At 36.6% G+C, this 13,176-nt stretch overlaps 2 protein-coding genes and 1 long non-coding RNA gene across 3 annotated transcripts; 1 reads left to right on the top strand and 2 right to left on the bottom strand.

Annotated features, from left to right (window-relative positions):
• Positions 1–273: 273 nt before the first annotated feature.
• LOC145230728 (uncharacterized) lies at positions 274–2,013 on the bottom strand. Its single transcript, XR_013860744.1, has 3 exons — positions 1,950–2,013; positions 1,255–1,412; positions 274–873 (listed from the first exon to the last, which is right to left on the bottom strand). It is a non-coding gene; the product is annotated as an uncharacterized LOC145230728 (long non-coding RNA).
• Positions 2,014–6,363: 4,350 nt separating this feature from the next.
• Positions 6,364–7,767, bottom strand: LOC145228072 (uncharacterized). Its single transcript, XM_080093052.1, has 4 exons — positions 7,698–7,767; positions 7,344–7,507; positions 6,797–6,932; positions 6,364–6,671 (listed from the first exon to the last, which is right to left on the bottom strand). Exons 1-4 carry the CDS (start codon positions 7,765–7,767, stop codon positions 6,364–6,366), a joined length of 678 nt encoding a protein of 225 aa, XP_079949178.1.
• Positions 7,768–10,890: 3,123 nt separating this feature from the next.
• On the top strand, positions 10,891–12,156 carry LOC145228073 (uncharacterized). Its single transcript, XM_080093053.1, has 4 exons — positions 10,891–10,936; positions 11,025–11,188; positions 11,569–11,704; positions 11,849–12,156. Exons 1-4 carry the CDS (start codon positions 10,891–10,893, stop codon positions 12,154–12,156), a joined length of 654 nt encoding a protein of 217 aa, XP_079949179.1.
• The last annotated feature ends 1,020 nt before the right edge of the window (positions 12,157–13,176 follow it).

Consider the following 13,176-nt stretch of genomic DNA (forward strand, 5'->3'; position numbering starts at 1 on the left):
GTGATGTTCTCGTGTTTGTAATTGTTATGTGTCTATTTGTTTTTGTTTTTCGATTATTACACGGAGTATGGGAAACTTAGTGAGTATGCCAAGTCGAATGTACCCTTTTTTGAAAACAAAACATATACAGCTATAGATACCATGCGACCAAATATTTTATTGGGAATTAACGTTACACGGAGAAATTCATCAGAAAGGTTGCTCGCCACACAAACCGATTTTAATCATCGAGGTTAAGTTAACTAAATTAACCTTCAAGCTACTGCTGTAACACATCTTTTCGGTTCTAGTATGTACCTGGAGTTCTCAGTAGTCGCAATCTTAACCAAAAGATACAACAATTTATTGAAACCCGAACGGAAGGCCAAGTCTGCACCAACTTTGAATACTTCCACGTAAACTTAACAGTTTACCAATCCAGAAAACTGGGAGCGCCGAAAAGTGTATAGTAGTTGTTTATTACTACTATACAGCCAAACATATGACCTCCAACTATCAATAAACTGGCAAACATGGCTTACAGTATTTTTCAAATGCAAATTATAAATGAAACAGAACGGAGAAGTTGAACCTGATGGTAAACAAATAAAATGGTAGTTGTAGCAGGCAGTTAAGGTAGACAATGGTAGGTAGTGCTGTGGTTAGGACATGGTAGGATGGTGTACCACAGTGCTGTGCACACAAGGTGGTTGTGTTGGGCAATACCAGAATATCCGTTTCTTGCGTTTCCCTTACCAAACACCAAAAATGACTCCGAGGTTGAAAAATAGTTAAATAATTAAACTTGTTTGTTGTTCCCAACTTTTCTCCGGCCGAAGAAAGGCATTCAGGCAGTTGTTTCACCCAACGAGTATCGAAACTGGAATCCGCCAACTAAAAATGATCAGTCACAACACGTAAAATGTCAGTTACATTACAATTATCAAATTGCTGCTTATAGATGAACATGTTATTTTTATTCATAATATACTTTTGCAACAAGTCTTATATTGTAGGCTGGGAAAAGCACATAGATATATGGTGATACCTCAAACAGAAGGAAAACCAACCGAAATCCCCCCAAAAATTGTAAGCTTTCGAAAGACACACGGACGTTAAATTTAACACATTCGTCATATATTGATCATCTGTCGCTTTTCTTGGGTATATTTTAAATATGTGGCAAGTGAAAACAGATCCGACGATCATCACCCTGTTACAAGGCTGATTTCTGTTAGTCTGTTATGACAGTAAGCATTTAAGACACATACTTACCATTTTTGTTGTAATTTTTGTTGCAATACCACAATGTAAGTGCAGTTTCACAACCAACAAGGTCATAGATTTAACAATCACTGTGGCGCCATCGTCTCCATGGCGATACACAATACAGCATACGTCAAATGTTCTCCTTTCATCACGTGACAAAAGCACTAGTCCAACATATGAAACACATACACCAATTATTCCGATTTACGTATCACGGTAAGACTGCCATTATCAAATAGATCTCTAAGCCAAAACGGGGCCATGTGACCGAAACAGCATAATAGCTGCTTCACCAAAACTACTGTTACTACAGAGTATGTCATATCATTGATAAGATGTAAAGGTAGAATGCATACAGATTGTCATCCTGATGACAAAAACATGTGTAAAGAATCAAGCCAATATACGTCAGAAAGGACTTAAAGAAAATCGAGTCTGTGTAAATTCCAAGAGCGCCTTTACAAAATCATTTTAACAAAACTGACAAAAGCTTAAGGTTTTATAAACAAAAAAAAAACAGTTTAGTGATGATACCTACAGTTTTGAAAGGATTTATATGTTTAGTTGCCCCAATCACATTTCAATTTATTTTAATGTTCATATTAAAGTTTTTTGTGCAACAAATACTTACCGAGTGCTTGTCAATGTACATGTTGTGTGATAAGGGCTTTACAAGAGTTACAAACATAAACACAACTCACCTAAAATCTCTAAGAGAGCAATTGCTTGCTCCAAAACAAAGAACTGAGAAGTTTTGGATCTTGCTGCAAATAACTTTCTATTTTATCACTAAAATTGCAATCTATTATACTATCATGTCATACAATTTTAAATGAAACACAAATTTACGTTGAAAGTCTATGGCATTTGCAATAGGTCACTATACAGTTTTAAATTCAGTTTTATATCATTTCCTGCTAAACAGCGTATTTATCATTATTTGCGATATGATTTCGACAAAGTGAGCATGTTTCATGATTTCTAGCATTTGACGTGATTGTATTCATAAATCTAAGCAACTTTAGAATTACAAGCTAAGCTAAACAGCAGCACATAACTCCAAGTAACAGCACAAGCAATGCCGCATATCACAAAATCGATTAAGCAGAAAATTAAAGGTAGTGTAAATTAAAGAGAAAACCACTACAATAAATTATTTATAAATTCGGCGGTAAAGAATTATATATTTTTTTTAAACACAAGCAATTTAACAAGTACCAAACTTAATTACTTCATAAAGCTGTAAAACATGTACTTGACCGTAAAGTGCATCGGGATTTCCCCCTTGGGCTTTCCCTGCACGATTTTCGCTGCTTTGGTTTCATTGAGAAATTCCGCTGCTATTAACTATGATTACGGCTTGTTGTATCCATCAAATCCAGACAGCAACAATCTTAACCCGTAATAACAAATCTTTTAGCAAAAATACAAGTTGTTGCAATACAACTAGTTGTTTGCTTATCATCACACCAGTTAAATTACAAATTTTATAAATAACAAATCTTTCCGCTGGGTGACTTGCAGGACTCATGACATCACGCTTTGTCTGTTTCGTCATTTTTATGTTTAGATTTATTGCTATTTTCATACACTGAACTATTGAACTACTTTCAATGTTTTTTTTGTTAAAACTCTGATTTGTAATTCATGTTCTGTTTCACTTAAAAAATATTTGAAAAGAAAGAGAGAGGTTTGGGTGAGGACAATGTATGCCGAGGGTGCACTAATCTAAAAGTTAAAAAAAATGCTGTTGTGAACGAAAAAAGCTGTGCGATGAAGGATTGGTTTGAACATATTACCGATCACGATTTAGAAAGAAAAAGGCTTCATGCTTTTGCTTTACAGATTGATTGATGTAACTGGATGTAGCAGACTGCTAGCAGTGCAAACGATTTAGTTGCTTCTGTTCATCTTGTTGTTTTTCTCATTATGTGATTGTGGACTTTGTTATGTTGTGAATCTAGGTTAACGTTTTCACCGATGTAGCGAAATTTTTTTTTAACCGCTTTATTTTTAAAAAAACTAACATGCAGTATGACAAAGTACTAATAAAACGATGTTTTTTTTAACAAACTAAAAAAGAGTCTGGTAAAGAAACAAGTAAATGGGGTATGGGGATCACATTTTTAAGGAAATCTGGGGCGACATTATGAACACTTTCTCGCTCGCTAACTTAACGAGCTCGGTAAAACAATCTTTAGCGAGGACTTAACGAGCGAGCAACTCGGTAACGTATTTGGTATTACGAAGTGTCCTCGCAAACGCCTCGCTAAAGCCTGACGCAAATACGAGAGAATGCGTCAAAATCGTAAGAAAAAAGACGTCTCAGCAAAATCGTCACGCCGCGCTATGCGACACCTTGCGACAAACAATTTTCGCCTGTCATTTATGGTGTTTTTAAAGCATTTTGCAATATAACCTCAAAATGTTTGGATTTCCTAATTTACGGACAATTTGTTTATTTGATAAAGTAGCATAAGAACATCAAGAAACTTTGCAAGAATTTATTGAAACGTGTAGGTTTGCATTTATTAAATGCTTTTCTAGTTTGTAATTGGTGACATCAGGGTGATTTTTAACTTATTTATGTTTGAAACAATGACAACTTTATTATACGTAAACACATGTTTCAAACAACTCATTTTATACGTTTTTTTAGCAGTGTTTCTCAAACTTTTTAAGCATGCGGCGCATAAAAGAACTAACATTTTCTGCTGCAGCACACTTCGCAGGCCAGGTAAACGTAACAAAAGTTGTTGAATGGTAATTTTCAACTTTATTGTGGTGGGTAAGGATGCCTTTCATTACCAATAACTAAAATATGAGCTTTGAAACGTTGTCATGCACACTAGTATTTTGTCATGAAGTCCCAAAACACCAGGGAATGTTTGCACTTTAAAACAGGGAATATTTCGCGGCACAGTTGGAAATCTCTCACGGTACACTAGTGTGCCGCGGCACACAGTTTGAGAGTCCCTGTTGTATGGTTTCCATCTTCAATTAACCAGCCCAATATTACATATTCATTTCAATTACAGATTTAAAACAAAATAAGAACCAGTGTCCTCATTACAAAGAGACAGACCAAAACCATTATGCAGAAAGAGACTTGCTGGACACACACAAAATCAGTCCAAATTGGAGCAAATGATCATGTATTGTGACCAAAATTAAAGGTCAAATTTGACTGCTGTAAAGCTGTAAAAAGTACAATCAACCTTAGGCATTTTACATTTTTATTTGGTGTTAATACTGTACATTTTGTTTGTATTATGTATTATGGTGTTTCTGTCTATTTCCCATATTTCTATTTGTCTATTTCTGTCTATTAATTTATACCAACTCAATTGTCAATTTGTTCAAAGTTTTTTTTTTTTTCTTGATTCTTTCATTTCATTTTTATTCATGTAATGCTACACTGTCACTTTTTGTTTCTAATAAACACAAGAACATGCTGTTTAAATAACATGTGATTGACCTGAAATCACTTCAGTTTCTGGCAATAGTGCCATGCAGATCATTACATTTATTGTGTTTGTGGAGGTTCCTCAATGGCAGTATTGCAGGCAGAGATTTGGGACACATTACAAAACGGACAAGTATTTTAAAACTAGAACAAATACATGACAATCTTATAAACTTAAGACAAAATAACTGATAGCTTAAATGTTGTGTTTTCCCAAATTAGATTTCTTAAACTGTAGTGCACACACGGAAGTGTATAATAAGGACTTGTTCTTTCACCGTCAGATACTTTTTACCGGTTTATTTGCAACTTATTTTAACTGGAAAAGTTGTAAATTCTCGTGAAATGATGGCATCAGTCCCATACAGTTATTCTTCGCAAACGCCATTTTAAAATTAAATTAAAACCGACATTTACGATTTTTCTTCGTTTGTACAAACTTTTACCAACAAAATACGTAGCCACAATTGTTTTCCGACGTGGCTGTGTGACTTTGTCAAAACACATTGGCGTTAGCGAGTGGTCTGAGGTCCTCGTTAGTTAGCGAGGAGTTTAGCGAGGTCCGGTTAGCGAGACGGGGGTTCGTAATACCAAATCTCAACTTAACGAGGTCGTGCGTCAATACCGAGCTCGCTAAACTTAGCGAGATGTGTTCGTAATGCCGCCCATGACCCGTTACGTAATTGCCACCGTACCGTCCGAAATACCAAATATCGAAACCTACTGCCCCATCGCACTGTACCAAATGTCAAATATCGAAACGTACCGTACCTTGAAATACACCTATCTGGATCAGGTTAGATAAATTTTATGACATGCACTCAAAGGAGAAGTGTCCAAACAAGCTGCCCCACTACAAAATCAGCAATTCGAAATATAAAGATGATGTGTTCCATACGAAGGATTTTTTCAGAGACTGTGTGTGTTATGTGAAACTGCATGTTTGTAAAAGTCAAATCCTAACTGCGAAGGGGTTTACAACACTAGCTAGCTTTTTTTAAGTAACTTGAAAATCAATTCCAAATGCCGAGTTAATTTCTGTCTTTGTCATGTGCGCGTTTTAATTAGGCCAATAGAGCGTTTAACCCCCTCTTTTGCATAGCGGTCAGTCCGTAAGCACAAACTATTAAGCAGTGGCCTCTTAAACTTTTTTGACTCCTCTTTTGGAACAGGATGAATATTGGTGCGTACCGTACCCACGTACCGTATCGTATAGCCATTCTTTCCAGTAGCTAGTTACTTAGCTAGGTAATTTTATTTAAAAACATGTACGGATACAAAGTCCGGCCCGAATCAAGCCCTTAACAAAGTGTTTGTGACTTGCTTCAAATGTTTGCATTTCTCAATGCGGCCCCTGCTATAGTCTATCCAGTTTTCTCATACAGCTGCATAAATTTGAAATCGCACAAGTTAAAACAATTATTTTGCGTTGGTGTTTTATTTTTTATGAATTACACATCAACCGAAAACACTTTGGACGTTTTTGAAAAGCAGATGTTGATCTTCACTTCTTCCCTTTATAGGTTCTAAAAAAACAAAGATTTTATTTACTTGTGGCGATGGTAAGGTTAAACCGATATAAGATATGTTTCACAACATTGATTTGGATCACTGAAAAAATACTGACAACTAATATTTCCCTGTTGTACTTACGTGGTTTTCAAGACACGAATGCGGTAAACTTGATTTGCCCATGATCCTCCTTCACCGTCATGCCCACAGTTGGTGCTAGCTCCATATTTGTTGTAAGTCAGATCGGCGTCACGTGCTCCAGCGCACCAACCACCGTGTTGCAGTGCAAAGACTTCATATCCTCGACCATGCGCAGCTTGAACACATTTGGCGATGGCGTCGCGGCGTGAGCCGTAACTTCCGTCCAGGACTGGGTCGAGTCCTTCAAGTGTTGGAATGGCGCGATTTGCTGTGTCTCTCCAACAGCCGAGATTCTCAATAAGAACTGAAAACAAAAATATGTTGTTCGTTCGTTTTAATTTGATGAAAACAATATTTATTTTGACATCGTAGGTTAGACGATTTTGTGTCGTTGAAATATTTTTCGTGCTTTCACCAATAACTTCTCACCTTCTGAAATTGAGTCGATTTCGTAAACCTGATTGGCCCAACTACCACCTTCACCGTCAGATCCACATCCACCGCTCCCACCATATTTACGGTAAGTAGCACGGGCTGAGGATGAACTGGCGCACCAACCACCGTGCTGAAAGAAAGAAATCGCATGAAATCGGGAAATAGTTTTATTTGAATAAGAAATTAAAAACAATTATTTGAAAACATTCTGCTACAGAGTTCGAATTGACCACAATATTTAGGTTTCAGTTTTATGTCTAGTGTTGTTGATGATGACATATTTGTTTTTCAACAAGTGTCGCGTTATAAGAAAAATTCTTGTAGCGATCCTTAATTTTGCTAAACAGTTTAACGAATAAACTATTTTTTAATAAAAAACGTAAAACGATAAGTGAGTTGCATACAGCGCACACTGTGTCGAATTATATATGTACGTCACTTTCAAATGACATCAGTGCATCAGTGGGTAGTGTTGTCGTCTAACGGTTCTCCAGTTTATTGGAGTATTACATTTTAATGTAAATCTGTGTTTTTGCGTTACCTGAAGAGCAAATACGTCATCGCCGTGGTTGTGAGCAACTCTGGCGCATTTTGCAATCGCGTGGGATCTTGCTTGGTAGCCGCCATCAAGAATAGCATCTCCTTCTCTCGTAGGAATTGCTCTGCTCCCATGGTCTTTCCAACATCCGAGATTGTTGTAAGTAACTATTCGAGGAAAATTTGTTTATGGCAAAGTTCCTAACCCACTACTTTAAATTAGTCGTCAACTCGTTGATTTTAAAGGTATGTTTACTCGCATTGGCATCGTAAGTTGAATATGCATAAACCTAGTTTAACATTTAGCGTTTATGATATAACCACTTTTCACTTTTAACTGCCATGGCATTTATCTTACCTGGGTAATAGGTCACTGCGCTTGCAGCTCCAATAAAAGCGCACGCGATGGTCAGAATAAAAATCTTCATCGTAACTGAAACGAAGCAAAAATAATAATAATCAAACTTTGACTTTCAATTAACAAAATTGTATTTAACAGCGTCGAAACCGTATACTGTTGCATTTCGGTCAAAGTTCTGACTTCGAAAATAACTTTGTTGAAATGCAGTAATAATTATATTTTTTTTTAAATGTTAACTTTTGTAGACGGTCGACTTCTGATGTTTTCTCAAAGAAAAGTTGTTGTTGATGAGTCGATGAAACTGATGATTTTCCTCAAGAAACCTCCACTCATTTATACCAGTAACTTGGTAATTTCCGCCGGTGCTCCAGGCTATTTTTCTTGCTTGCAATGAGGTTAAGTCTTGACGAAAACCGGTCCTGGATAAACGCTGTCGAAATCACCCTGGTGGTGTTTTGGACAGTTTCGAAAAAACAAAAAGACGAGTTTCGGAAATTTCTGCCTTTGCTCGAAACCAAGCTGTAGTTTTCCACCCTGTCGAGCTAATTGCATGTGTCACAAAAATTTTCATCATATATCTATATTGCTGTTTTATCATGTAAAAGCGAATAATTCAATTTGCAATGGAAAAAATATTGTAGTGCAAAGGTTTGCTGTTCGGCTTAAAGTACAAAGTTACATTATCAACCAAACTTAACATAACGCATTGACGAATAGCAGGAACATATCGAGTAACTTTTTATCAACGGATTTTCTATTTAAGGGTGCAGACAAAGTCTTGTTAATACTCGAATCTTTTTACAACACTATATTGTTATCTTAATTGAAGTAACTCTAAGATGACAATAGGTTGTATGAAATCTTTTCAACAAAAAACAACGTTGTACATTCGCACAACAGTAATGTCAAATTGTTGGAATGCCAAGGAACACAGCTCATTGTCGCAATGGCAATACACCACAACGTAACAACTCAACGCACTGCCATTTCCCCCACTTTAGTCAACGTGTAGTTCAACGGTCAAGCGGCTTGAAAGGTCAAAGTATTTACGTCGCCCAATTCGAAAGTTTCGCATCGAAGTTTCGCCTAGATTGTGCGTCGGGGAATTTCTCAATACCTGGACATGTTAAAATGAGGGTTTACCAGCAGGGTTTTGTGTGCTTCATTTTCTGAAAAATTCAAATTACATCCAAAACAAATGATTCTAAATCAAGATATGTGCGTAAACATGTAAACAAAAACGTGATAATGTCCCTTAATAAGCTGCCATTGTGACGTTAGTCAGCTGTTTTCGCTTACGCCAGTGGTTCTTAACCGGTGGGAAATTTCCCACTAGTGGGAAATTTAATGTTTTCGGTGGGAAATTATGTAAACTTGAAAAGAGCAAACTCGGGCTCGATGGTCGAATCCGGCTTTGAATTAACCGTTGAAAGATACTTTACTAAAATTTTCTGCAACAACATGTAAGATTGATTTAACCAAGGGTTACAAGACATATACAAATCCAAAGGCCGTTTGTTACATCACAGACAAGACTAAAACCATCAATGACTTTGCTGTTGTTCGCGAATAAAAGCCTTTCCTTTGCTGATTGTGATGCAATGAATGACTAATGCAAGTAGAGCAGGGTCTTCAGTATTCCAAACAGTTTAATCTCACAGAAGCACTATTTAAACTAAATAAGATTGCAGTATACCTTGCAGTATACAAAAATTATTTCATTTAAAGAATATTTCTTGTTAACGTAGGGCACAAAACATGATTATAAAAATAACAGAGGGGGAAATTCGAAGTTGGTGATTGACTTAAGTGGAAAACTACACCAAAAAGGTTAAGAACCACTGGCTTACGCAATCACGCAAACGCGCGGGAAAGTACCACACACCGGCACATTTATTTCCGAGTTTTGCAAGGTGACAAACGGTGCGAGCTTTTCTATGGCTGTTTTTACCTCGCCTTTATTATAACCGACCACTTTGAAGAAACTTGGGACTTGGGCCACCAAGTACGCCAAATGCCAACAGTCTGCTGTACGAATGTACAAAGTTGTTTTTTGTTAACACGATCATACATCTATTGTTAATTAGAATTATTTCAATTAAGATAACAATATGGTGTTATAAAAAGATTCGAGTATTAACAAGACTTCGTCTGCACATTAAATAGCAAATTCGTCGATAAAAAAATTACCCTATATGTTCCTGCCTTGTGCTTTCAAAGCCATTATCACATATTTACAGAGCAGGACATACAAATAGACATAATATTTTTGTCGTCTTTAGGAAACTTCGCATCACAGTCACATATTTAAACGCTATTTATCAAGTGAGTTATGTTAAGTTTCATTGATCATGTAACACTGTACTTTAAGCCGAACAGTACACCCTTACACAACAATTTTTTTTCAATTACAAATTGATTTGTTCGCTGCTACATGATAAAACAGCAATATAGGTATATGATGGATTGTTTTGTGGCTGGGCAAACTGGAAAATTACAGCTTGGTTTCGAAAAAAGGTAGAAATTTTCCGTAACTTTTCCTCAGTAACTTGTTTTTTCGAAACTGTCCAAAACATGACTAGGGTGATTTTGACTGTGTTTTTCCAGGACCGGTTTTCGTCGACATTTTCGCACCAACACTTACTTCTTTGACTTGCATCGAAAAACGACAAAAAATTGCCTGAGGAAAACATCTCCGGACGTAAACAACCCGACCAGGCGAGAGTCAAAAACCACTGCATTACAAGCAAGAAAAGTAGCCTGGAGCACCGAAGGAAATTACCAAGTTACTGGTATAAAAGAGTGGAGGTTTGTTGAGGAAAATCATCAGTTTCATCGACTCATCAACAACAACTTTCCTTTGAGAAATCGTCAGAAGTCGACTGTCTACAAAAGGTAACATTTTTCTAAAATAAATTATTACTGCATTTCAACAAAGTTATTTTTAATGTGGCACTAAGACCTAAATGCAACAGCATACGACTTCGATGGTGTTAAATATGATTTTGTTATTTGAAAATCAAAGTTAGTTTATTGATATATCTTTGTTTTGTTTCAGTTACGATGAAGATTTTCATTCTGGCCATCGCGTGTGTTTTCATTGGAGCTGCAAGCGCAGTGATTTATTACCCAGGTAAATTAAATGGTGTAACAACCAAAGGTGCAAAGTTGTTATATCGTAAACGCAAAAATGTTAAAATTGATTTATGCATATTCAACTTACGATGCCAATGCGAGTAAACATATCTTTAATATCAACAAGTTGACGACTATTTTAAAGTAGTGGATGCGGAACTTTGCCATAAACAAATTTTCCTCGAATAGTTACTTACAACCATCTCGGATGTTGGAAAGACACCGGGAGTAGAGCAATTCCTACGAGAGAAGGAGATGCTATTCTTGATGGCAGTTTCCAAGATAGATCAAACGCGATTGCAAAATGCGCCAGAGTCGCTCACAACCACGGCGATGACGTATTCGCTGTACAGGTAATGCTTCGTTATCCTGTGTAGTGTCATAAATTTTAGCTTTGAATTTGAGATAAATTGGTCCATGAGATATTCTTTATATTGACGCTTTAGTGCATGGGTCTTCAACCTTTTTGAGTCAAAATCGCAGTTCTTGTACATATTATATTTATACAGTCAGTAATGTTGAAATCGCCCCCTTTTAAAGTAAAATCGTCCCCCAACTTCCAAAATTGTAACCATCGCCCCCTGGGTAGACGTAATCGCACCGTTGAAGAAACCTGCTTTTCTGTCTTTATTCATGAAATAACAAACCAAACAAATCGTTTAAACATGGCATGAGACTTTATTTGCTCCTTATTCAAATATAACCTCTACAAATAGTCTATTTGTTTTTTCAGGCAGGTGGTTGGTGTGCCAGTTCAGCCACAGCCCGTGATACTTACCCTATATATGGTGCGAGCAGCGCATGTGGGGCTGACGGTGAAGGCGGTGATTTGGCCAATGAGGTTTACGAAATCGACTCCATTTCGGAAGGTGATTGTTCGGTCAAGTTATGTAATTACTTTTTGAAGTGAAAAATCTCTGTGTCAAATATTTTTCATTCCGTAAACTACTTTTACCCACGATATATTTTAATTAAATTAAACAAAAAGAACAACATCAAATTTTAATTGTCAGTTTCACTTGTCAATCTCGGCTGTTGGAGAGACGGACCAAATCGTGCCATTCAAACACTTGAGGGACTCGATCCAGTCCTGGACGGAAATTTCGGCTCACGCCAAGACGCGATTGCCAAATGTGTACAAGCTGCGCGTGCGCGAGGTTATGACGTCATTGCATTGCAAGCCAGTGGTTGGTGCGCTGGAGCACGTAACGCCCGTCTGACTTACAAAAAATATGGAGCTAGCTCCCTCTGTGGAAGTGACGGCGAAGGAGGAACGTGGGCCAATCAAGTTTACCGCATTCGTGTCTTGAAAACCACGTAAGCAAAAATCTCGAAAATATTATTTGTTCATAAAGTTTCATAAAGTTTGCAACCCAAACTGAAGTTGTCCATTGTGAAGGCACAACTCTCGTCGTCCTATCTTAGTAGTTTGGTGCATTTTGTACCTCAACCATACAACAACATCAATAAATAAACAGCTTTTATTAACACGCAACTATTCTTAACTTGGGCATTGTAAGAAGCTGAAATTATCTGATAAATTTCGTCCTAATATTTTCCACAATATTTCAGATACTACTAGTGTCACAGCATCTATAAATATATCAACGCACCTGAAGATATCATCAACATCGGATTTCAACAAACGACGAAAGTGTCCGCTGATGTATAATTGATTGAAAATAAAACACAATATATACATCAGAACTTGCATTGAATGTTGAAATGTTTGCTGCTAAAAGCAAAATCAGAAAAACTAGTGGTGGTCGAGCATGAAGCAATTTACAGGATTCAAATTTGTCCACAGACAACTTTCATGCAAAAATATGTTTTGGTGATATGAAATTGTCATGAGAGCAAGTTTATTAGATTCACACATAAGTCAGCAAAAACATTTCATAACCTACACCATTTTTTTTAATATAAAAAGTTTATGCTGTTAGGGAAACCAGCTTGTGGCAGTCATCAAATAACTTAATTAAAACACACGTTAAAGACTGGGTGTTATTTTGGATAAAAAAGCTTACTTATCTAATATTTAAAACTCAATTTTTAAACAAACATCCGAAAAGGTACGAAATTGTCATTTACTAAATTACAGACAGTGGATAAAAGATTACAATTTCTACCTTGTGGGGGTTTTAAACTTGTCACGTTTTAACGCTCGAATGACCCTGAAATCATTTATAAAACAAACATTTGCAACAACAAAATTATTGTCAGCAAAGACGTAGGGTTGAAAAATAGAAATTGAAAAGCTAATATAAAGCCTCAGAAATTATTATGCGACATGTGTTTGTGTAAAATGGCGCCATAATTTTGGCTGCCTCTCTTAATGACG

This window comes from Phallusia mammillata, chromosome 5, assembly GCF_965637545.1.
Source record: "Phallusia mammillata chromosome 5, kaPhaMamm4.hap1.1, whole genome shotgun sequence".
NCBI lineage: Eukaryota > Metazoa > Chordata > Ascidiacea > Phlebobranchia > Ascidiidae > Phallusia > Phallusia mammillata.

Excerpts from the sequence above, each read along its gene's own strand:
- LOC145228072 (XM_080093052.1), bottom strand. The coding sequence starts at position 7,767 with ATGAAGATTTTTATTCTGACCATCGCGTGCGCTTTTATTGGAGCTGCA. Across the intron at positions 6,933-7,343 it reads ATGACGTATTTGCTCTTCAG|CACGGTGGTTGGTGCGCCAG; the intron begins GTAACGCAAAAA and ends TCTTTCTTTCAG. Across the intron at positions 6,672-6,796 it reads AATCGACTCAATTTCAGAAG|TTCTTATTGAGAATCTCGGC; the intron begins GTGAGAAGTTAT and ends TTTTGTTTTCAG.
- LOC145228073 (XM_080093053.1), top strand. The coding sequence starts at position 10,891 with ATGTTAAAATTGATTTATGCATATTCAACTTACGATGCCAATGCGA. Across the intron at positions 11,189-11,568 it reads ATGACGTATTCGCTGTACAG|GCAGGTGGTTGGTGTGCCAG; the intron begins GTAATGCTTCGT and ends TTGTTTTTTCAG. Across the intron at positions 11,705-11,848 it reads AATCGACTCCATTTCGGAAG|TTTCACTTGTCAATCTCGGC; the intron begins GTGATTGTTCGG and ends TTTAATTGTCAG.